At 40.0% G+C, this 22,379-nt stretch overlaps 2 protein-coding genes across 3 annotated transcripts in view; one reads left to right on the top strand and one right to left on the bottom strand.

Annotated features, from left to right (window-relative positions):
• On the top strand, nt 1-19,959 carry LOC138710306 (gastrula zinc finger protein XlCGF57.1-like). Its single transcript, XM_069841109.1, has 4 exons — nt 1-1,697; nt 9,391-9,498; nt 16,031-16,107; nt 16,672-19,959. The coding sequence occupies exons 1-4, from the start codon at nt 1,623-1,625 to the stop codon at nt 17,558-17,560; spliced, it is 1,149 nt and encodes a 382-aa protein (XP_069697210.1). The 5' UTR covers nt 1-1,622; the 3' UTR covers nt 17,561-19,959.
• Nucleotides 13,222-22,379, bottom strand: part of LOC138710304 (zinc finger protein 664-like) — a 54,895-nt gene continuing 45,737 nt past the window's right edge. The window contains exon 6 of one of the 2 annotated variants that reach the window (XM_069841107.1): nt 13,222-13,317. In XM_069841107.1, coding sequence (XP_069697208.1) covers nt 13,296-13,317 — 22 coding nt within the window. In that variant the 3' untranslated portion in view covers nt 13,222-13,295. Of the gene's footprint in view, nt 13,318-17,436; nt 17,571-22,379 lie in introns of those variants that run through there. The other variant, XM_069841106.1, reaches the window with a different exon arrangement.

The raw sequence follows: 22,379 nt of genomic DNA, 5'->3' as shown, positions 1-22,379 counted from the left end.
GCCCCTGAAATTCACTTCTATTCATTGTTTACTAAACAGGGCAACAGTCAAGTTGTCAGTTTTGTACAAATATATTTGAAACTGAAAGTAGGTACTCCAAACTACATCATTTTTAACATTAATTAATCGGCCACCGGTAGCTTTGAACAATAATGGTAGTATGACATTACAAGAACTGACATTCTTCAAAAGCATGTGATACTGAACTTGTAAAATGTACATGTGGCAACACAGACCACGTGGGTGGGTGCAGTATTCTCGCTTTCCTCAGATTATTTCCCATTCCCATTTCCATTTCCGTAAAACGGTTCCAGTTACAAGTTAGTAGCTAGTCTCTTCCAACACGTGTGATGCTGTAGTGTGCTCGAAAAATGCTATGAGGTTGTGATTTCCTTGTAATTGTTAATTTGTGCAATTATTCAACAATGAATGGAAGTGAAAACATAATATATTTTGGATAATTTAGGAAACTCAGTTTACAAGAACAGATTGTTGCTATACAGAAGGGAAGGCCAACCCCAACACTACCTGATCTTACATGTATGCATAGGCTAATTTGTAGCATGTTTCATTCAAGAAGGTGTCATTTAGTGCTGTTAACTTCTTTCCTCCTCTTAAGAAAATGCAGGAGCCGCCACTGTAACAACATGATTTTCACACATTGCATCGTACCAAAGCTTGCCAAATTCAATTTTGTCCTTATAGAAGCGATAATACTTCCAGGAGATACTGTATAGTTGTTGTTTATTAGCAATACATTTCAACATATTCATAACCTCAAGTAAGACCTAAATGTATAATATGTGATTTTATTTTTACTCGGGAAATACTCTTAAATCTAAAGACATATACCCATGTACACTAACTGTACGTGCATCAACCTGATAAATGTAAACAAACAGGTTTAGATATTTTGGATAAACAACTGCATGAAACAAAAAAAGTGATGTAGGCCTAATATTTATGACAAAATTAGTGTATCACAAAGAATTTGGGAATATAATCGCCATAACGTTCTGAAAATTAGCTTAACAATATATAATTTGTGTGAAACATAGTTAACAATACTTGGGCTTATTAGTGAAATCACTGGTCTGGTAATATGTCGCCTACTGCCATCACTCTTACGCAAGCCATGCCAATATTGTGTTTAGTTTCTGTAGATGTGTGTTAAAATATTACTGTAATGCAAGGGTGAAAGGAAATTATATCGGCAGATTTTGTCTCGTTTCGAATGATTTAATTCTTTTCTACGTATAGTTAACAATATTTTGCATGCGTACATCACAGTGGAGTCAGCTACTATGGCTATTTGCGCCCTTATCTAAAATCCTTCACGAAACAGAAACAAAATACAATAACCAGAATATTTAGAAGAACTAAAAAGCGTTGTCACGGTTGAAACGAGGTGAATCACTATGGAAATAACGATAGGGTTAGCAATAGATAGACTCTGTAGCCAATTATTGCATTTGACAATTTTATTACGATTATAATCCAAACTTAATTTATATAATGAACTCTTCTCTATTGCACAGAATTGTTATTGGGATTTAGTAGTCACACATGTAGCTATATTAACAGCAAATTGGTAATTTTCTAACATTGTTTTTTCAGTTGTAATGGATGCTCTCAAGACGGAACCCGAGGTCGACCCTCTGGCAGTACAACCATGTGATGATGCAATTAAAGAAAAGGTAAATCCATCCGTCTTTTTACCCCCTTGTCTACTCATTCCTATATTACAATTTTTTTTTGTTTTTATTTGCTGCAGTGTGTTACAAAGTTGAGTGACAGCATTGACCTGCACTCATTTAGCTACCATTTATTTACAAACGCACAATTTTATACAGACATACATACGTGCACTTACATAATATACACACATTTTTAACTTATTTCCCTTATTCCCTTACGTCGTACTTTCTAAAATTACGTTCCTTAAGATTTTCTTGTCGCTTTATTTTTAATTCTTGCTATTTAGCTATCCAATTACAATAATTTAATTACCCTCTGATTGAGGTGCATTCATTACCAGCCAGTACATCTCACCGGACGTTATGTGTCAGAGGAAAAACAATTGTTTCTATACATCTGAATTCTGATTAGTGAAATATGTTACTAGTCTCCGATATATGCAATGGAGAGGGAAAGGAACTGGCCACCCTACTCTATTGCTTCCTGGTCTAGTTGCCTCACGAGTGATGCCTTATTGGTGTCACTTGCAGGATCCATACCTATCGGAGCACAGTCTTTGTGACTTTTCGAAAATCCTGTCCTACAAGAATATATCCTTGTCGGGTACGAGCGTGTCCCAGTTCGTTGCGAATGTGCCGAACCCAATGCGGTGCCTTAGGTGTCATCGGTTCGGACATACGGAAAAACGTTCCACTAACAACATCATATGTGCAAGGTGCGGTGGTGCTGAACATGGGGATTCCCCACGTGCCGGCGCCGAGCACTGTGTGAATTGTTCTGGGGACCACGCCGCTAATTCTAAAAATTGCCCGAAGTATGTGGTAGAGAAGGGTATTCAAGAGCTCGGAGTTCGGGAAAATATTACGTTTTTCGAGGCGCGTATGCGTATTTTAGATCAACAGAAAAAGGCGACGGAAAAGTCCTATGCAGCAGTATTGCAGAAGGCAACAGAGGCAATTGATGTATCCACGCAAACGTCACCTCTTGCTAGTATACCTGGGAAGCGTATTGAGTGCGCAACCCAGACGTATGTGGACGTTGCCACTAAGATCAAGGAAAATAGAATACAAGGTACTGGACATCAGGAACAGACACACTGCTTGTGACGTCATCTGCCGTCAAGGCTGGGACCTTTAACTTGCTCGCGTATCCAAAACAATCTCATAGTAAGGAAAATAGAATAGGCTCTGCCTTTAACTATGGAAAGGGAAAGCAACGCACCAGAGATATTTATGACATGACACTCCAGTTCTTGGAGAAAGTAGTACAAAACAGATATTAGCAGACCTTCATATGTCAAAGCATAGGGGGCCAATCGTAAAGTTTAGTCGATTTCTTTTTCACCCTTCCTAATAAATTCTTTTACTTTTACTTTGCCATGTTTGTAGTTCAGTTGTACAGTGTGTATCTGTGTAAGAGAGCAGATCTTTTAGACCTGAAATATCGTATACATTTTTTCTGACCATTTCGATAATTCAGTGTTTCTTAGACAGTGTAAAAGTGTAGAAGGCATTCGTTTATAAAAAATGTCTTGCTGTTGTGCAGTAGCAACCTCTGAAAACAGAGGTAAAAATTGTGGTGATAAAAAGCATAATTTACCTTTTAATTTTACTTTGCCAAACTTGTAGTGTAGTACAGTTTTTATTAGTGAGTGTAAAAGAGTTTAATTGATAAACAAAAATGCCTTGCAGTTGTCCAGTAGCGACATGTAAAAACAGAGGTAAAAATTGTGGTGATAAAAACATAATTTACCATCGATTTCCAAAGTCACAGGCTGTTCGTGAAAGCTGGGTGTATTTGTGTAAGAGAGCAGACAGTTTCAGACCTGAAATATCGTATATTTGTTCTGATCATTTCGATAAGTCTGATTATAATCGCGATCTGAGAGCAGAGTTATTAGGGCTACCATCAAAATTGAAACTAAAGAATTCGGCCGAACCTCATTTATTGTTGCCAAGTAACAAACAGTGTGACATCCAAAATGACGAACGCGACACAAGATTTCATTTACGAAACATGAAAAAATTGTTGTGTGAAATTTTGGAACCAGGTACATTAAATTTTTGTGATAAAAGTGAAAATATTGAAGAGAAAGTAAATGAAGAAGTTATTAAAATTCGAACAGTAAATGATAAACTGCAAAAAGAACTACAAGAAGCAACTAACAAAATATTGCAGTTCGAAAATAAAATTTCTGAACTTGAGAATTAACTCTCAAAGTCTAAATAATTCCTTGTTAAATATGAACAACTCGTCTCAGAATGCCAACGTAAAACCATTACTGGTGGCTGACGAAAATTTTGGGACAGTAACGATATTGCAGTAGCTGTGACACTTCGTGCAATTTCGAAAAGAGCTTCAGAATACGTAAGAAATATTCCAAATTATCCCTTACCCAGTGCACATACTTTACGTAGACGTCTTTCGACAATTGAATGCCCACCAGGCTTAATTAAAATTAGCTTAGACATAATGACCCAGCATGCACATACCTTAAATTAAATGGAAAAAATGTGGTGTTGTGTTACCACGAAATGAAAATAGAGAGTGACATTTGTTATGACCCAACAAGTGATTGTTTCTATGGGCCACACAATTATAATGTGGTTTATAAAGTCAGCGGAATTATCTATCCTCCGGTCGTCCTGCAGGCCAAAACGCTTCCTGTCCCTTGGTGGATGGTTGCTTGCAGAGATGTAATCCGAGACAGCAAACGTGCCTACGCCAATTTGAGCGCCATCTGACCCAAGAAAATTTTGTTTAGTCTTCGAGCCAAAGCTCGTCGCACTGTGTGCGATGCTAAGACGTCCTGGACAAACTACGTCAATTCATTGAAAAAGAACGTCCCAGCTAACATCGTGTGGGACAAAAAATCCGTTGAATAATGGGGAAACGTAGTTCTGTAATTCCGGGCCTTCTGAATAATGTCGTAACGACCACCAGCCACATAGAAATTGCTGAAATATTCGCTAGCTCGTTTGCACAGATAAGCAGCTCAAATAACTACGACCCGGAATATCTAAAAACCAAGGATGCTGCGGAAAAACGAACCCTGAACTTTACATCTGATAACACTGTATCTGTGTATCTGCTGTGAACACTGTTCACATTCCACTGTATAATATCAGTCATCGGGAGGAGCTAAATCATGATGTTGGCTTGACAGGTGATCTTTTTTTTTTAACTTTTCTATGACTTGCTGCCCTTGTCCGGTACTGCTTAGTCTTCAAATGTGGCGACTCACTTGCAGTTCATCGCACTCCTGATCGTGATCTAGAGCGTGATCTCGAACCGCCACCCGAACTAGGTGTTCTACTAGGCCTAGAATGCTTCTCTGCTGTCACAGCAGCGATCTTCTAGGGACTTAAAGCCTGATGTCAAGCCTTCACGTGTCGTCTGACTCAGCAGTCTGAGTGGCAGCGTCTACATACGTCTGGATTGCGATCTCAATACGTTTCCAAGGTATATTCGCAAGAGGTGACGTTTGCGTGGTGGCATCTATTGCCTCTGTTACTTTCTGTGGTACAGACGCATAGGACTTTCCATTGCCTTCTTTACTTTATCTAAAATACGCTTACGCGCCTCGAAGAAGCTAATATTTTCCCGGACTAGAAGCTCTTGAATCGTCTTCTCCAGCATATACTTTGGGCAGTTTGTCGAATTAGAAGCGAGATCCTCAGAACAATTCACACAGTGCTCGGCGCCGCAACATGGGGAATCCCCATGGTCAGCACCGCCGCACTTTGCACATATGATATTGTTTGTGCAACGCTTTTGCGTATGTCCGAACCGTTGGCACCTAAAGCACCGCATTGGGTTCGGCACATACGCACGCACAGGGACACGCTCGTACCCGACAAAGATGTATTCTGACAAAAGAGACGTTTCAAAGGTCAGAAAGACTGTGCTCAGTGGTTCAGTCTGTCCGTCCCGCTTACGTAGTAAACAGTAAGCTTTGGACACGGACTGTTCCACCAGCTCTAATTGGATCTCTTCATCGGACATACCATCTAAGAATCCGTATGCACAACTCCTTGCGTGGTGTTCAACGAGGGGTGTCGATCAACTCTGATATGGTATGATCCCAGCAACTTCGCTCTCAACAGTGTGTCACTCTGTTTTGCAGATACAGTCTCAACAAGGAGGCCGCCGTTGCGGAGTAGAGTTGCTTATCTGACCTTGCCAACGAGTCCATCGAGCGCGCGTCTCACGTAAAATGGACTAATGCTTTTCATACTTTTGTCGGTCCCATCCAAGGTTATACTAATATACTTTGGAGGCGGCACTTCAATTCTTACTTTCTCAGGGTCCAGGTCCATTGCGGTGTTCGTTATATGATCACCAGTTGCATTGTCTTTTCCTGACTTTTGTTTATTATTTTGTTTCTCTAATGGAGGGGAAGAAGAGCGCGAAGACATTTTTAACTGCCCCCCGCTACGGAACAGTCGGCGTCAGCCTGCCACCGGGGGGGAGGCGAAAGAAAAAGACACCTAATGATTCTTCGCGGTCTGTGCTGCCTATGAGGACCCCCCCCCCCCACAGCCCGATCCCAAGCAACCCACTTCACGCAAGTTACCCTTCAAACTGAACATTACACACCTAATGTCAAGTCTTACACCAGAGGCGTGTCGCAGTTATATGCCCCCACCACGAGAATAACCGCCCATGGCTCGTCACTCTACACTGAACACAACCGCCAGAATACCGGAGCAATCCGAGACTGTACAGCTTCAGGGCACTTGTGGTTGATTACATTGCGACACCCATATGTCAGCGGTAACACGTCAGAGCGATATATCCACCCCGGCGAGCAGAGTCGGTCACCGGGACGTCTAAATCGCCACAGGGCCCCCATTGGGGCTCTACGTGAGTGTACTTAACCTCTGGTCTGGGCTCGGCTCCTAAACTTGCATATAGGGGCAGTATGAAGGGTCCACTATTGCTTCTTTGCTGGGCGCCTGGCAGGCCACACAATTCGGAAGTCGCGCTCGAAACTGTGGGACAGGACCACGGAGATAGGAAAGATCCCCGCGGTGAGACGGGAGTTATAAGCCTTAACCTAAGAATGAATATAAATATCTAGAGGAAGAAGTAGGTGCCTCACCAGGCATTCGTAATAAATCCTGTCATGTAGGCGGACGTGGCAAAAATTGACAGCGGGGATGGAAAGGTGAAAATGGCTGTGATGATGTGGTGGACGTTCCACATACAACGATGACTGGCATTGAAAAAGATAGAGATTACAAAAGACGAGAGAGCGAAAGGGCTGGGTGATGGTAAGGTCGATAACTGGTCGAAAAAAAAAAGAGCACGAGAGCCACCATTGCACCCCTCGGTCACCAACTTGGAGGAACCCATCTCGACCAGTTCACATTCTATTTTTTTAAATTTACACTATTGACATAGTTATATTATGTGTCACATAAGTTGATAGACTTATACAACTCCTGTATAGAAAGAGACAAGACTCCTGTGACTTAAATATTATATTTCTCCTTAATGCAAATATTCTGGAAAAAAATTCATGTTCTATATTATTTTGAAAGTGGCCCTTGCTGACAAAATACGGCAAAACAGGTATTGTAAGGGCGGATTACAAATTACAGATGTTCATCGTGCAATCATGTTCACTCACTCAGTAGTTAATAGGATTTAAATGGGATTGAAATAAACATATATAAAATAGTTAGAACATTCGTGTTAGAAAAATAGACTTACACAAGCGGTATATATAGCATTTAATAAGAGTATATATGTAATATGAATATTATAATAATTCAATCATATGCATGCATATATGATTTACATTTTATTCAGCTACCATGAGACTATCTCGTGATGACATGCGATTTCATATTTTATCACTAAGAATACTCAAAATATCCGTGATGTTTGGTATTGGCTTCTTTAACGACACTCTTCAACAACTGGGTTATGTAGCGTCAAAACTGAACTTTGGGGGACAATTGAACATTAATTTTGTCGAGAGGCACCTATCGTATCAAAAGGGTTATCTTACATACCGTAAATCACACATTTGAACCACAAGCTTTTCATTGTCTTTTCTTCTTCAAGTTAAGGAGGCAACACTAAAATTTATTAAATTTATCTTCGCTTCTCATCATCTGTTTTGTTTCTCATAATATGCGACAAATGTAGGCTACATCTAAATAGTTTCAGTAATGAACTAAAAATTCTCGTAAAAATAACCCATTCTCTAGTTGTGCAAGATACAGTGCTTTTCTTTCACACGCCAGCACAGCAGCTGGCACTCCCTCCGAAACAGTTATAATATCCCCGCTACCGCTTCACGTTCTCATAGTTACAATAATTACAATGATAATAAGCACACACCTTATCATAAGAGATGTTGGAATGTTGTCCTTCTCTGTACACACATTTCTGGCATTTTCTCAGGAAATTTTCATTCAAACTCGAGAGTTCAATATCCGAAATTGAGTCAATTTCTCGCTTGATGTTTTCTTTTAGTTCTTCCAATGTATAAGGGGTTTGTTGCATACACTTAATTTTTCAAGTTCCTCCCATAGATAAAAATCGCACAGTTACATTAGGGGATCGTGTTACTCTTCGCTTTCTATCGCGAATTCACCCCATTTCTCTGAAGTTATTCACAAGTCTTCGCACGGTTTTTCTCTGTGGGATAGGTAAACCGGGAAATTGTGTTTCAAATAGCCTTCTAACTTCCCTGCAAGAGATTGTTGTCACATATGTGTCGTGTATAAAAATTCTTTGTAGTGATGTATAATCGTGTCGAAGCATTATGGAAAACTGCGCAAGCACTGATAACACTCGTAACGTAATTAGCAGTTAAAACTCTTACATTTATATGGATGGAACAGGAATGAAACAAACTAGAAAATGGCCTCACATACGCATGGAAGAGGAACGAAACAAACTAGACAATGGCCTCATATATGCATGGAACAGGATCGAAACAAACTAGACAATGGCTTCGTGCGACTTCTATTCACTCACACATCCTGCTGTGGTCACAAACATGCGGAAATCTTATGCACAGACAGCGGGAGTTCCAGCTGCTGTGGCCAGCATGCGAGCTGCCGTGTGAAAGAAAAGCACTGTATTACTCGTTATTATCCCATCAATTTTTAAATAATCATTCTAAAATAGTAACTAATGCTGATATAAATTCATGAAACAACTGAGTGGACACAAAACTTACAGACTTTCTTTCATTTGACAAATCTGATGTATGTTAAGAATAAGAGATGGATATACGTCTAAATATGTGCTAGATGCCAAATATTTACAATCTTTATACTTGTTCATATGTAAATATTTACAAGAAATACAGTGAAGCTATTTCCAATTTTTGGTGGAAGACATAAGATATATTTATTCTCTCGTCAGTTATTTTAAATCAGTCATTTTTAAAGTAATTTATAAAATCTATTATCATTTATTTGGTTCATTCACGAGATTTTTGGAGTCTTTCCATTTTAACAAGTTTCTTTGTATCAGTGCATCTCGTCATGTTCAATCTCAATGTGCTGTCGTATTGCATACAGATACGTGGAAGCACTCACTACAGTCCATACTGTTCTTCGCTCATTTTCTCTACTTGCCTGGCTTGCTCTAAGCTATGGCTGCATCAAACTCAATCTTCCAACAAAATGTCATGATTAGAATTTTTTATATCTGTGTATTCCACAGGAAGGGACAACATTGGAGAGCAAGGACTCCAGCTGTTGCTTCAAATGGAAAGTCAAAATTGAGGAAAGTGCAGTTCCAGTGTTTTCTGTGATGAAGTGTGAACCAGAGGTGAGTGATATTTATTAATTGTTCTTAGTTGTTAGTTAGTTAGCAGGGTTTAAAAAGGGGGCGAAAGCTACTATGGCTATTTGTGCCCTTATCTAAAATCCTTCACAAAACAAACACAATACAACAATCAGAATGCTTAAAAGATCTAAAAAGCGTTGTCACGAATAAAACGAGGTTCACAAATGCAGTTTCAAGAGGTGATGCATTAAAATCATAAAAGTGAATAGTCCTCAGACCCTAGTTAGTATTAAAAAAGAAACAATAAAATAATAAAACAAATGCCATCAGAAATAAATTATGTGGCATATTTATAAAATGCTCGGATGTAAAAGGTCCAAATATCAACTTTGTTAAAAAAACATATACTAAACAACAAATGCAAACTCCGGATGTAAAGGGTCCAGAGGATAAGTAAAACGGGTCAAAAAAAACTAATTCACCCTGTCAAGTCCTGTATTCGATAAAAATCTCAGAACTGCATTTATACAATTAAAATCATTTACAAGAGCATCACGTAGAGTTGGCAGAATTCCACTTTGCCAATGGACACGGTCATATTTTCTACAATGCAGTAAAAAATGTTCCACCATAAGTGGAAAATGACACATATCACACTCCGGCTGAGGCTCGCCACATAGCAGATGGCCATGTGTCAGATGACAATGGCCAATCCTCAACCGGGCGAGTGAAACCTCTTCGTGGACGAATCCCAAAATCTAACAGTATTCTGCACTCTTCGTAATTTATTTCCCTCTTGTGCAGACCATTCCCCTTCCCATTGCCACCATATTTTGTTTCAGGAAATTTTGAATATCTTTCCACTTCTCACGCCAATACATCTCTGGCCCATATAGCACCATCCCTTGCTGCAGCATCTGCTGCCTCGTTACCAGGAATGCCAACATGACCCGGAGTCCACACCACTCCAATCTCATAATCAGAGGTTAGGAGAGAGTGGAAAAGTTCCTGGCTTCTCAACACAAGCGGATCATCAGAATTCAAATGCTGCGGGGATTGAATGGCGCTTAAAGAGTCGGAGCAGATAAGAATCTGCCCCGGGGTTGTCTAATTAAAAATAATAAAGCTCTATAAAAAGCATATAGTTCTGCGGTAAATACACTAGTGTACTGGCTCAATTTATATTTAAATATCTGTCCATCTGCAACAAAGGAACAACCAGCACAACCATTTACTCGGGATCGTCAGTAAAAACTAATGAATAATTTGGAAACTGTGATAAAAGTGCACTAAAACGAAGTCTATGAACAAAAGCTGGTGTAAAATTTAAAACATCAGCTCAGACTTACATCAAACATGGCACGTCACATAATCCACTGTGGATGGTCGTATATTCCAGTGTGCGAAGTGTTGGCAGGCGGATGTCGAGCTCAGAGAGCAGTTCACGAAACCGCACACCTGCTGGACGAAGTCTCCATGGATTTTCACTATATCGGCCGTAAAGAGACAGATGGTGAAAGGAATCGTAAGAATTGCGGTCAGGCTGTGAGTGGAGCCTAACCGCATATGAACACAACAGGACATTACGTCACCGATACAGTGATGGTTCGGCCACTTCGCAATACAGGCTCTCTAACCGACTCGTACGAAAGGCCACTCTAGCGAGTCGTATCCCATGATGATCAATAGTGTCCAAGACACGTAACTTGGATTTATTTGCTGAGCCATAAATAAAACAGCCATAATCCAGATTTGACTGGATAAGAGTACGATAAAGACGTAAAAGCACTATGCGGTCTGCACCCCAGTGAACCCCTGACGAAAGACGTAAAATATTTAACGATTTTTCACAACGCCTTCTCAAATCGCGTATATGCGCCTCCCACGTTAATTTGTAATCAAAGATAAGGCCCAAAAATCTCGCAGTGTCTGTATATTGCAACTTCACTTCATTAAGACGCAGTTCAGGATGTGGATCCAGTCCACGATGGTTGTAAAGTGGACACACTTCGTTTTTAGAGTGGAGAATATAAAGTCATTGCGAACAGTCCATTCTGATAGCACGTTGATGACCAGTTGCAACTGTCGACCGATAGATGGAAGATATCGAGAGCTGTAATATAAACTGATGCCATCAACAGAAAAGATACTCAGTCATCCACACAGTGGGCAATGCCATTGATCGCAATGCAGAAAGAAGAACGCTTAATATAGACCCCTGCGGAACGCCATTTTCTTGAACATGTTCGTTAGAAAGTGTGGTGCCTACTCGAACTCGGAAATACCGCTCTGCCATGAACTTCGCAATAAATGTTGGTAGACTGCCACGAAGTCCCCAGTCATGCAGAGTTTGCAGAATGCCATACCGCCATGTGGTAGCGTAAGTCTTTTCTAGATCAAAGAAGACCCCACAAGATGCTCCTTCTTGAGGAAAGCATTTCTAATGGCGGTCTCCAGCCGAACAAGATGGTCTGCAGGGGATCTGTTCTTACGAAAACCACATTGGATATTAGGTAATCGGTTTTCCGATTCCAGTACCCACATCAGGCATTTACTTATATTTTCAATAACCTTACATATGCAGTCGGTGAGACAAATTGGCCTATACCTCTGCCAGGTAAGAAGGATCCTTTTCCGGTTTCTGGAGATGGATTACTATGGCGCAACGCTGAGAAGATGGAAATACGCCCTCAGTCCATTTCCTGTTGTACATTCTCAGTAGAAAAGATTTTCTAGCTGGTGGGAGATGACGAAGAATGCGGTTATGGATGATGTCAGGGCCAGGGAAGGAGTCAGGGGATGTGTCTAATGGCGCCTCCAGGCCCTCTGATGTGAACTGTGTATTGTAGTGTTCAGTGTTATCAGATCTAAAATATAGGTTTCGTTTTTCGGCAGTGCTTTTGATTTTTAGAAATTCCGGGTCATAATTCCTTGAGCTGCTTATTTGTGCAAATGTGGAAGCAAATATTTCAGCAATTTCTGAGACTGGTGGTCGTTACGCCATTGTTCAGAAGTCCGGGCATTACAGAACTACGTTTCCTCATTATTCGACGGACTTTGTCCCATGTTAGCTGGGACGTTCTTTTTCAATGAATTCACGTAGTTTGCCCAGGACGTCCTCTTAGCATCGCACACAGTGCGACGAGCTTTGACTCGGAGACGTTAAAACTGGACAAAATTTTCTTGGTTCGAATGGCGCTGCAGTTGGCATAAGGTACGTTTGCGGTCTCGGATTGCAACTCTGCAGGCATCCATCCACCAGGGGACAGGGAAAAGTTCTGGCCAGCAGGACGACCAGGGATAGATAATTCCGCCGACTTTGTAACCACATTTCAGAAATATTCTACTACGGAGTCCACACTTTCATGTCCGTTATCATCGAATGATATGGACTCCGAAAATCCGACCCAGTCCGCCTTTTTAATAACCAGGTTGGATAGCGATATTCTGCAGGACATATACCGGACATACGTATTCAGACTGGGTAGTGGTCACTACCATCTAGGTCGTGAATCACGGACATCTCGAAATGCGTGGACAAAACTGGGCTACAAATGGAGATATCTATCATAGAGAAAGTACCGTAAGCCAAAGATAAATGTGTTGCTTCCCCTGAATTCAGGGTAATGAGATTTACAATATGTTAGAATTTTTCGAATTAAAATTTGATTTAATCCACCAATAGATCCAATAACAACTGATGTTAAGATAATAGTTCACATAAACATATTTATGGTTAGTGAATATGAAATTACGGGTTCACATCTCTGCCATTTTATTTCCTCTGTCATCATCAGAATTGGAGGCCCAAGAGTGGTGGGATGCATTGAAATCCAGCATTAACAGATATAGAGCAGGTACCTGCGTCAGAATATGTTCAATTTCAGTTACAGTAAAAGGAGTTTCTGGGGGCATATAGTAACAGACTATTTAAAAATAAATGGTAGGTAAATTATTGTAGCGCCTACGAATTGATGTGGAATGTTAATGGTGATAACAGAGGAAAAGATGCTTTGGCGGAATACGATGGCACAACCTCCATTGGCTCGAATACCAGCAAGATGATCATACCGGTGAACGTGTATCCTGATATATTCAGGGAATGTTCGGGTCGGAGGTGTGTCTCCTGAAGACATAAAATAGCAGGGTTCTCACGATATATCAATTGTTGTAGTTCTGTATATCTGCTGCGTACACCGTTCACATTCCACTGTACAATATCAGTCATTATGTGAATCTAAAATCATGGTGGCTTTACGGGTGATTTTCTCTTCTTATCTTTTCTATGATATCGTGCAGTTGACTGAGACTGCTTAGCCTTCGACTGTGGGGACTCACTTGCAGATCGTCGCACACCTGATCATCGTCTTGATCGACACCGTGATTTCGACCCGTCACCCGAACATGGAGTGCGACGTCGCGGCGATCTACAAGGCTTTAAATCTTTCTCTGTCGCCACGGTAGTGATCTCTTTTGGAATGTAAGGCCTTATGTCAAGGCCACACGAGTCGTCTGACTCAGCAGTCTGAGTGGCAATGTCCACATACTCTTGGGTGCGCTCTCAACACGCTTCCCAGGTATACTAGTAAGAGGTGGCATTTGCGTTGATGCATGGATTGTCTCTGTTGCCTTCTGCAATACTGCTGCATAAGACTTTTCCGACGCCTTTTTTTGTTAACCTAAAATACGTTTACGCGCCTCGAAAAACGTAATATTTTCTAGGACTCTCAATTCTTGAACATCTTTCTCTGTCATATAGTGCAGGCAATTTTTAGAATTAGCGGCGTGGTCCCCAGAAAAATTCACACAGTGCTCGGCGCCGGCACGCGGGGAATCCCCATGATCAGCACCGCCGCACTTTGCACATATGATGTTATTAGTGCAACGTTTTTGCGTATGTCCCAACCTTTGGCACCTAAAGCACCGCATTGGGTCTGGCACATACGCACGAACTGGAACACGCTCGTACCCGTCTAGGATGTATTCTGGTAGGACAGGCTTTTCGAAGGTCAAAAAGACAGTGCTCAGGGGAATAGTCTGTCCGTCCCGCTTACGTAATAAACGGTAACCCTTGGACACGAACTGCTCCGCCAGTTCTAGTTGGATCTCTTCATCAGACATACGTCCAGAGAATCCGTATGCACTACTCCCCGCGTGGTGTTCAGCGAGGAGTGGCGTTCGACTTTAATAGGATAAGACCCTAGCAACTTGGCTTTCAACAGCGTCTCACTTTGTTTTGGAGATATAGTCTCGATGAGGAGACTACCGTTGCGTAGTCGAGTTGCATTTTTTACCTTCCCAACAAGTCCGTCGAGTTCGCGTCTCACGTAAAATGGACTGATGTTCTTCATAATTTTTTCGGTTCCGTCCAAGGTGATACTAATAAACTTCGGAGGCGCAACTTTAACTGTTACTTTCTCAGGGTCTAAATCCATTGCAGTGTTCGTCATATAACCACCAGTCGCATTGTTTTTCCCTAACTTCTGTTTCTGGTGGTGTTTCTCTAATGGAGGGGAAGAGGAGCGCGAGGACATTTTTAACTGCCCGCCCCCCTACGGAACCGTCGGCGTCAGCCTGGCACCGGGGTGGGGGCGGAAGAAAAAGATACCGAGAAATTCTTTGCAGTCTGTGCCGGCTATGAGAACCCCCCACAGCCCGATCCCAAGCAACCCACCTCACGCAAGTTACCCTTCAAGCTGGACATTACACACCCATTGGCAAGTTTTGCACCTGAGGCGTGTCGCAGTTTTATGCCCCTACCTCGGGAATAATGGCCCGGGCCCGTAGCTCCCCACTCTACACTGAACACAACCGCTGGACTATTCGGCTAACTCCGACCCTCCCACCAAAGCTGGGGCAATCCGAGATAGCACGCAGCTTCTGGGGACTTGTGGTTGATTACACTGCGACACCCATTAGTCAGCGGTAACACGTCGGAGCGATATATCCGTCCCGGCGAGCAGAGTCGGTCACTGGGGCGTCTAAATCGCCCTGGGCCCCCATTGGGGCTCTACGTGAGTGTACTTGACCTCTGGTCCGGGCTCGGCACCTAAACTTGCATAGAAAGATCCCCGCTGATGAGACGGGAGTTATAAGCCTAAGAACCTTAACCTAAGAATGGATATAATAACTAGAAGGTGAAGGAGAATGAAGCCTCATCAGGCATCCGTAACAAATCCCGTCATAGTAGTGGACGTGGCAAGAACAAAACAGCGAGGATGTAGAGGTGAAAATGGCTGTGATGATGTGGCGTGGAATGGTGGCCGGCTAAGAGGAATAGAGGGATGAAAAAGACGAGAGAACGAAAAGGGCTGAGAGAGGTGCTAAGTCGATTAATGCTCGAAAAGAAAAGCACGAGAGTCACTATTGCATACCCCGGTCACCAACTTGGTGGAACCCACCTCGATCTGTGTACTGGGCAATCACTATCTAATTTAACCTATTTCCCTCTTGTGAAAATGCCGCTGTCGTCTTTATGACCCCATTTTCTAGCTCTTCAGTTTACTGTCTATAATTGAAGAAGCATGTTGCGTTTAATTCTAATCATCTTCTCTGTAATATTTGTTATTTACAGGAAGAGTCATTTGGCGTGTCTGCAGTGAAGGAGGAGACTATGCTGGAAATAACGACATCTGAATTCTTGACTGCAAGGTCAGTGTATCTGCATGTATTTGTTTCGTGCCTGCTTCACTGGTTCAAGTAAATGATGACATATAACAGTATTACCAGATAACTGCGAGGTCTCCTGTTATTGCCGTGGTGACAATAGAGATGTGCGAAGTTGTGGTCGAGCACAAAACTTGCAGTGAACCTTGAAAATGATTTTCACCAGTATAGGCTACACGTATTGATTATTTAGAATTTAAATGTGTCACTTTTCAGATGGTTTCTTGCTCCTTCACTCTTTTAGATGGGCAAGAATTTGGATATAACATAGGTTTGGTGCAGAGCACGTCTTATTCGCCAAAGTACATTTGCAATTGCATTACTCAGAATTTATCTCTTAATATGGTGTTCTGACGTGCATTATTGGAGGTATGGAATGTCTTAACATCGTAGAGGCATGGAATTCTTGCTCTGATATTCTATTGAAAAAATCCTTACATACCAGTTTACAATTTATGAATTTACTACATTACACCATTTCGTTTCAGTATGATTATTTTTCCTTTCTTCAGGGTTGTAACTTTCGCTAATGTGTTCTTTTTGTTACAGCACTTTGTACACTGACGGGATTCAAATAACACATGAGAAACGCATCAGTCCGGAGAATTGTGTCGCTTCAGAGAATTCTTCTGCCGAAAGTTCGTCTCAATCAGAGGTTTACAGCCACTTGAATACAAGAAAGAACAATATGCTGTCACAGTACCGCAGTCACACACTCGAATGCGATGGCTGTGGGAAGCAGTCCTCGGAACTCGGCTCTCTCACAACTCACGCACGCACCCACACGAGCGAAGAGCCGTTCAAAAGCGATAGTTGTGGCAAATGTTGTTTAAAAAAGGGAAATGTCGGAAGTCACGTACGCACACACACTGGCCAAAACACATTAAAATGCGATATCTGTGGGAAACATTTCTCAAAATCGGGAAATCTTAAAATCCATATGCGTACGCACACTGGCGAAAAGCCATACAAATGCGATATCTGTGGGAAACATTTCTCAAGGTCGGAAATTATCACTGCTCATATACGCACTCACACGGGGGAAAAGCCATTCAAATGTGATATCTGTGGGAAAAGTTTCACACAATCGTGCTCTCTAAAAATCCATGTACGCATACACACGGGCGAGAAACCATTCACTTGCGATACTTGTGGGGAATGTTTCTCGATTTCGGGACATCTTAAATCCCATGTACGTACGCATACGGGCGAAAAACCATTTCAGTGCGAAATATGTGGGAAATTTTTCTCACATTCGAGCACGCTCAGAAGACATGGACGTACGCACTCTGACCGAAAGCCATTCAAATGTCATACGTGTGGAGTTATTTTTCTGACAGCTCAATCTCTCTCTTTTCATATACGTATGCACACGGGCCAGAGAAATGCCCCTGAGAGTCGGCATTTCTCAAAATCCACAGCAGCGAAAACCCGTTGAAATGCAATACCTGAAGTAAAGAATTTTCAAATTACGGAGATGTCAGAATACATGTAAGCAGGCACATGGGGGAAAAGGTTGTAAATGCGATATGTGACATGTTTTATAGAATTGCAAAATCTCACAGCCCATTTCTGCATGAATACATTCCACCACTATGGAGAAGGACAAGGACATTCAGAATCCAGGCACCTAACTATACTCTTCAGCGCCATTTAAAATGATAAAATATTTATCTGTATGAGTATAATTGACGTCATATGCGCTATTATACAGGCCAGAGATATCACCGGTATTCCTGTTTTTATACTCTACTCAGTAATGAACATCATTGAGATTCCGTTCAGATGTGGTGTCTGGGAAATTCTTAGTTGATTGTACCTAAAAACAAAGTACAAAATACAATACAAAATCTATGGGAAGGATTTCACACATTTAAGAACTGTACAAATTCATGTTTGCCAGTAGAAATGTAAGCGCAACTCAACTCTCTTTTTCGAAAGTTGCAATAAATGACGACATTAAAGAGAGTTCGTAGGTCCTATCCTTTCCCAGGATACAAGCTTAGACCGATGTGCTTCGATTATCATGAGTAGAGACTTTATTTATACGGATGGGGATTTTTAACTTTATTAACCCATTAAAGACCGTAGTATGAATGCAGCCTGTAAATTAAAATTGTATCATAGAAAATGGGTATATTCTGGTTGTAAAAGTAGAGTTTATTTTTTTATATGGAATTTAATGTAGTACCGATTGGCACAAGTGTTTTCATATGATATTTACAATTTCGCGGAAATGGATGTTTGCCTGTGTTTAACGATATTGTTTCTATGACTACCTCAATAACTACCAGGAAAGCTGTAAAAATTTCAATTTCTTTGATATTACTTATGCAAATTGTTTAATATTAGTATCAACTTGTTGTTTTGTGTAAGAAAAACATTATGTTATCTGATTTTCCTTTATCATTAAATTCTATGCCGAAAATTTCCTATAAATTTTAAGGTATGCTGGGCATTAGTGTGATCTTACATAACAATGATTGTTTGCAATTCACATATGGAAGATATATTGAAATAGCTTGATGCATTTTATGAAGATATCAGGGAAATTTGTAGAGATATAGACAGAAGTAGTGAAGTGGAGATAGTTCTCATTTCACCGAAAGAGACCATGATAATGCAGACAACAACGAAGATGGCAAAGCCAAGATCAACGACTTGCGAAGAGGTATTTTAGCTCAGCAAGATGAGATCAGGACAGTAAGTAGAGGATTGGAGCCATCATCTTCAAATAAAAACATTACTCTGATCAGAAGGCTGGACAACAATCAAGTTACGATGGGGACGAACATAGAGGATGATGATATTTGTATTACTCACGGATACTGGCAGTGATGGAGTGGAAAGTAGAAGAAGCATGTCCATACAAGAGCCCACCTTCACACATACAATAAAAGTATGGGTGGCGTAGATTTGTTTGACCAACATCATGGCTTGTTCTGTATCAGCATAAAGTAAAAAAAAAAAAAGTAGTAATGGCGTATTGTCAGATTGTGTTTGAATGGAGCAGTGGTTCATATGTAGTTATTGTGCCTGGACTATCACTCCGTAAATTCATACAGCAAATAACTTATGCAGTAGTCTACTCACATCCTTACAAGTCACAAGTGAAACCGAAAACAAAACTACAAGTTCTCACTGAGATCTGATATGATGGCATTCACAGACAAGCACTCAGCCATGTTGTGGCTCATGTGGAAAATGTACAATGTACAGTATCACTGCATCAAGTGCAATATTGGTCTGCAGCCTAGAAGTTGTTTTGTAAAGTATCACACATGATAGCATAATATGCGTACCCGGTACTGTACAATCATAATGTATAATTTCTATTATAAGACATATAATATCAATTTTTTTGTTATAAAGATGTTTAGAAATGGTAATTAATTGACATTTCAAGGACATATCAAATTGTATCTCCATTTATTGTTTTTATTGCACGTTCTTGTAACCATACTGTATTTTACAAAAAAATAATGAAACAACACATCTAATTTACTACAATAGACATGTCAACTTAGACATACGATAATTCACATATTTTCCCAGAGTACTGTTATATCATACGGATTGTAAAAGGACCTATATTTATATGTATCTTAAAAATGTCCCACTAACTGCCATATACCAGTAACAATACTATGTTTTATAGAAACATAATAGGTTAGGAGTAAATTTATAATCGTTGGAGAAATTTTGTGATCGTGATTACGATTTACTAAAGTACATGTTCAGTCCCATCTTATTGTAAGAAGTTTGTCTTGAAATATGAAGCAGTGAAGTGAGACTGTGAATTGCTTGGAATGTCCTTCTGCTTTCTATTTTGAAATATGACATTTTAATTTTAAAATAATGTGCATAATCTTATTAATATTGGCTATTATTTTCTTTCGCGAAATAAGTTAACGTAAGTTATAAAAGTTACACATTTCAAATGAATAATAGCACAAACATACTTTTTTTTCTATATTACCTAACCTTGATATGTTGTTAAGGTATTATGTATAATGATAAGCTTTCAGCATTTGGTGGCTCACCGCTGTGGAGTAATGGATAACACGCCTGACCATGAAATGAGCGGGCCCGGGTTCAAATCCTGGTTGGGGCAAGTTACCTCAAGGTTTTTGCAAGGTTTTCCCTCAACCCATTAATAGGAAATGCTGTGTAACTTCCGGCGTTGGACCCTGGACTCATTTCGCTGGCATTATGACCTTCATCTCATTCAGACATTATACAGTATAATTACAGCAGTTGAAAAAGCGTCGTAAAATAACCAATAACCACCGCTGACATTCTGGGCCCTCTAATTTAATACACATGGCCAGTTACATAAGATAGAGTTTCAGTTGTTTATGTACGGTACACGTTTCTAATGACAATGTTATTTCCACATGTACTAAACTGTGAAATCCGCACAGAGTACATAGCCTGCATTTGCTTGCCTCCACATCATACGTTGAAGTGCTAGATATGCTGCGGTTCTGTGGACCTTCTTGTAAGATTCCAATTTTATATCCCTATTTGAATTTGAACCTGGTTTTCTGCGAAGTTATTGGAAATTGATAGTAAATTTCTTGCAATCTGTAGCCACTTTCGCCATTTCCAAAATATATTTGGCAAAGAAATTTCTTCTGTGACCGGCTATATTTCGTATTTAATGATCAGAATAACGACATCTTTCTTCTATGGTTCTCTGACTGTTGATTTCTTATTAAAATATAAAGCGTTATGTGATTGGATAACAAATGAATAATTAGTATGTATTCTATACCTTCATATTCCTAAATTTTTCACAGCATTTATTATATTGAATGCCATTCGAAGTTAAATACCGACAATTGATTTCAACACATTGTTCAGTATCATCGCGGCAATGAATTTAAGTCCAAAAAGGAATGGATTTTTCTATGAATCAAGTACGGTATTACGCGATAATAGCATTATAAAGTAGCTTGAATGAGCTTCAGAAAGCAGGAGCCGTGTATCATTGTTAAACATCTGTCATTTATGTAACTTTTATTTGAAAGAGATACCAAGAAATGGCCTCACTGGTGGCAGAAGTGGAATGCGAGGGGGGGGGGGGTGTTTGTGCACATATATCCCATAATGTAATAGACATTTCGCAGTACGCACTACGAGCGTACTAAGCTAGCCCCGGCTATCCACTGGTTACTAGTACAGAATTCAAATCATATCCTATCGCTAACACTGGTTTATGAATACCTACGAAAAAAGCTGATCATCCATCGGAAACCCGCGCTAAAAATGTCTATGAATACGGCCCGTACAGATTGACTATGAATTAAATGTAATTTTAAGATAACGATCATTTGAATTGAGAAAGAGGAGATTAATTCAAATAAGATTAATTGTTATCATAATTAAATGAGTATTATTTAAACTGAATTAAATTTTATATAGGTAGGAGTATTCCATTAATGTCTATATAATAATAATAATAATAATAATAATAATAATAATAATAATAATAATAATAATAATGTTTCATTTTCGCTGGCAGAGTTAAGGCCATAAGGCCTTCTCTTCCACTCAACTAGCCTGAAGATTTATTTCTTTCCTTTCAAAATGAATGCTTACTGTTGTACATTGCCTGCTATATAAAATGTTTCGCTAAATTTTGATATGTTAATTCTTGCAGTTCTTATCTAAGACCACTCTAAGGAATAATGTGTAAGTTCTAACAGGTAAACAGTAGATAGGCAACATATCGTGTATTATAAAGCCACAACAAGAGTATAATTATAATAATTATCGCGCATTTTTAGACTGTCGTTTTATTAATTTTTGTTTCTAGCCTTCGGCACTTGTGCTATTCACAGTTGTATAGTCATAATTTTTTGCATTTTGGCACATCTGAATATACCATTCATGACAGTGCGAAATCAATACATATCAAATTTTATTTTGGTCTCCTCTGTGTTTTTCAAGTGATAACCTAAGTTTAATGAGTTACTTGTCCTCAATTATACAGACTAATGCCATAATATAACATTCGGTGTAGTAAAGTGAAGTAAATTTTCGATTAGACAGGCTCGCTCTTTGGTAATTGCTTTGCGACAAAGGAAAATAATGTCTAAGAAGAAATATCGCTGAATTCTGCGCATCTGAATGTATTTAAAATTATTGAGGATGATTTGACAGAGAGTGGTAGCGAGTGTTCGTGAGTTGGCAATCTCTTGTAACATGGCATATGTTTCAGTTGGAAATCGACAACATTTCTTAGGAATGTT

Source organism: Periplaneta americana, chromosome 12, assembly GCF_040183065.1.
Source record: "Periplaneta americana isolate PAMFEO1 chromosome 12, P.americana_PAMFEO1_priV1, whole genome shotgun sequence".
NCBI lineage: Eukaryota > Metazoa > Arthropoda > Insecta > Blattodea > Blattidae > Periplaneta > Periplaneta americana.
This window is presented reverse-complemented; position numbering and strand designations above follow the sequence as displayed.

Excerpts from the sequence above, each read along its gene's own strand:
- LOC138710306 (XM_069841109.1), top strand. The coding sequence starts at position 1,623 with ATGGATGCTCTCAAGACGGAACCCGAGGTCGACCCTCTGGCAGTACAA. Across the intron at positions 1,698-9,390 it reads ATGATGCAATTAAAGAAAAG|GAAGGGACAACATTGGAGAG; the intron begins GTAAATCCATCC and ends TGTATTCCACAG. Across the intron at positions 9,499-16,030 it reads TGATGAAGTGTGAACCAGAG|GAAGAGTCATTTGGCGTGTC; the intron begins GTGAGTGATATT and ends TGTTATTTACAG.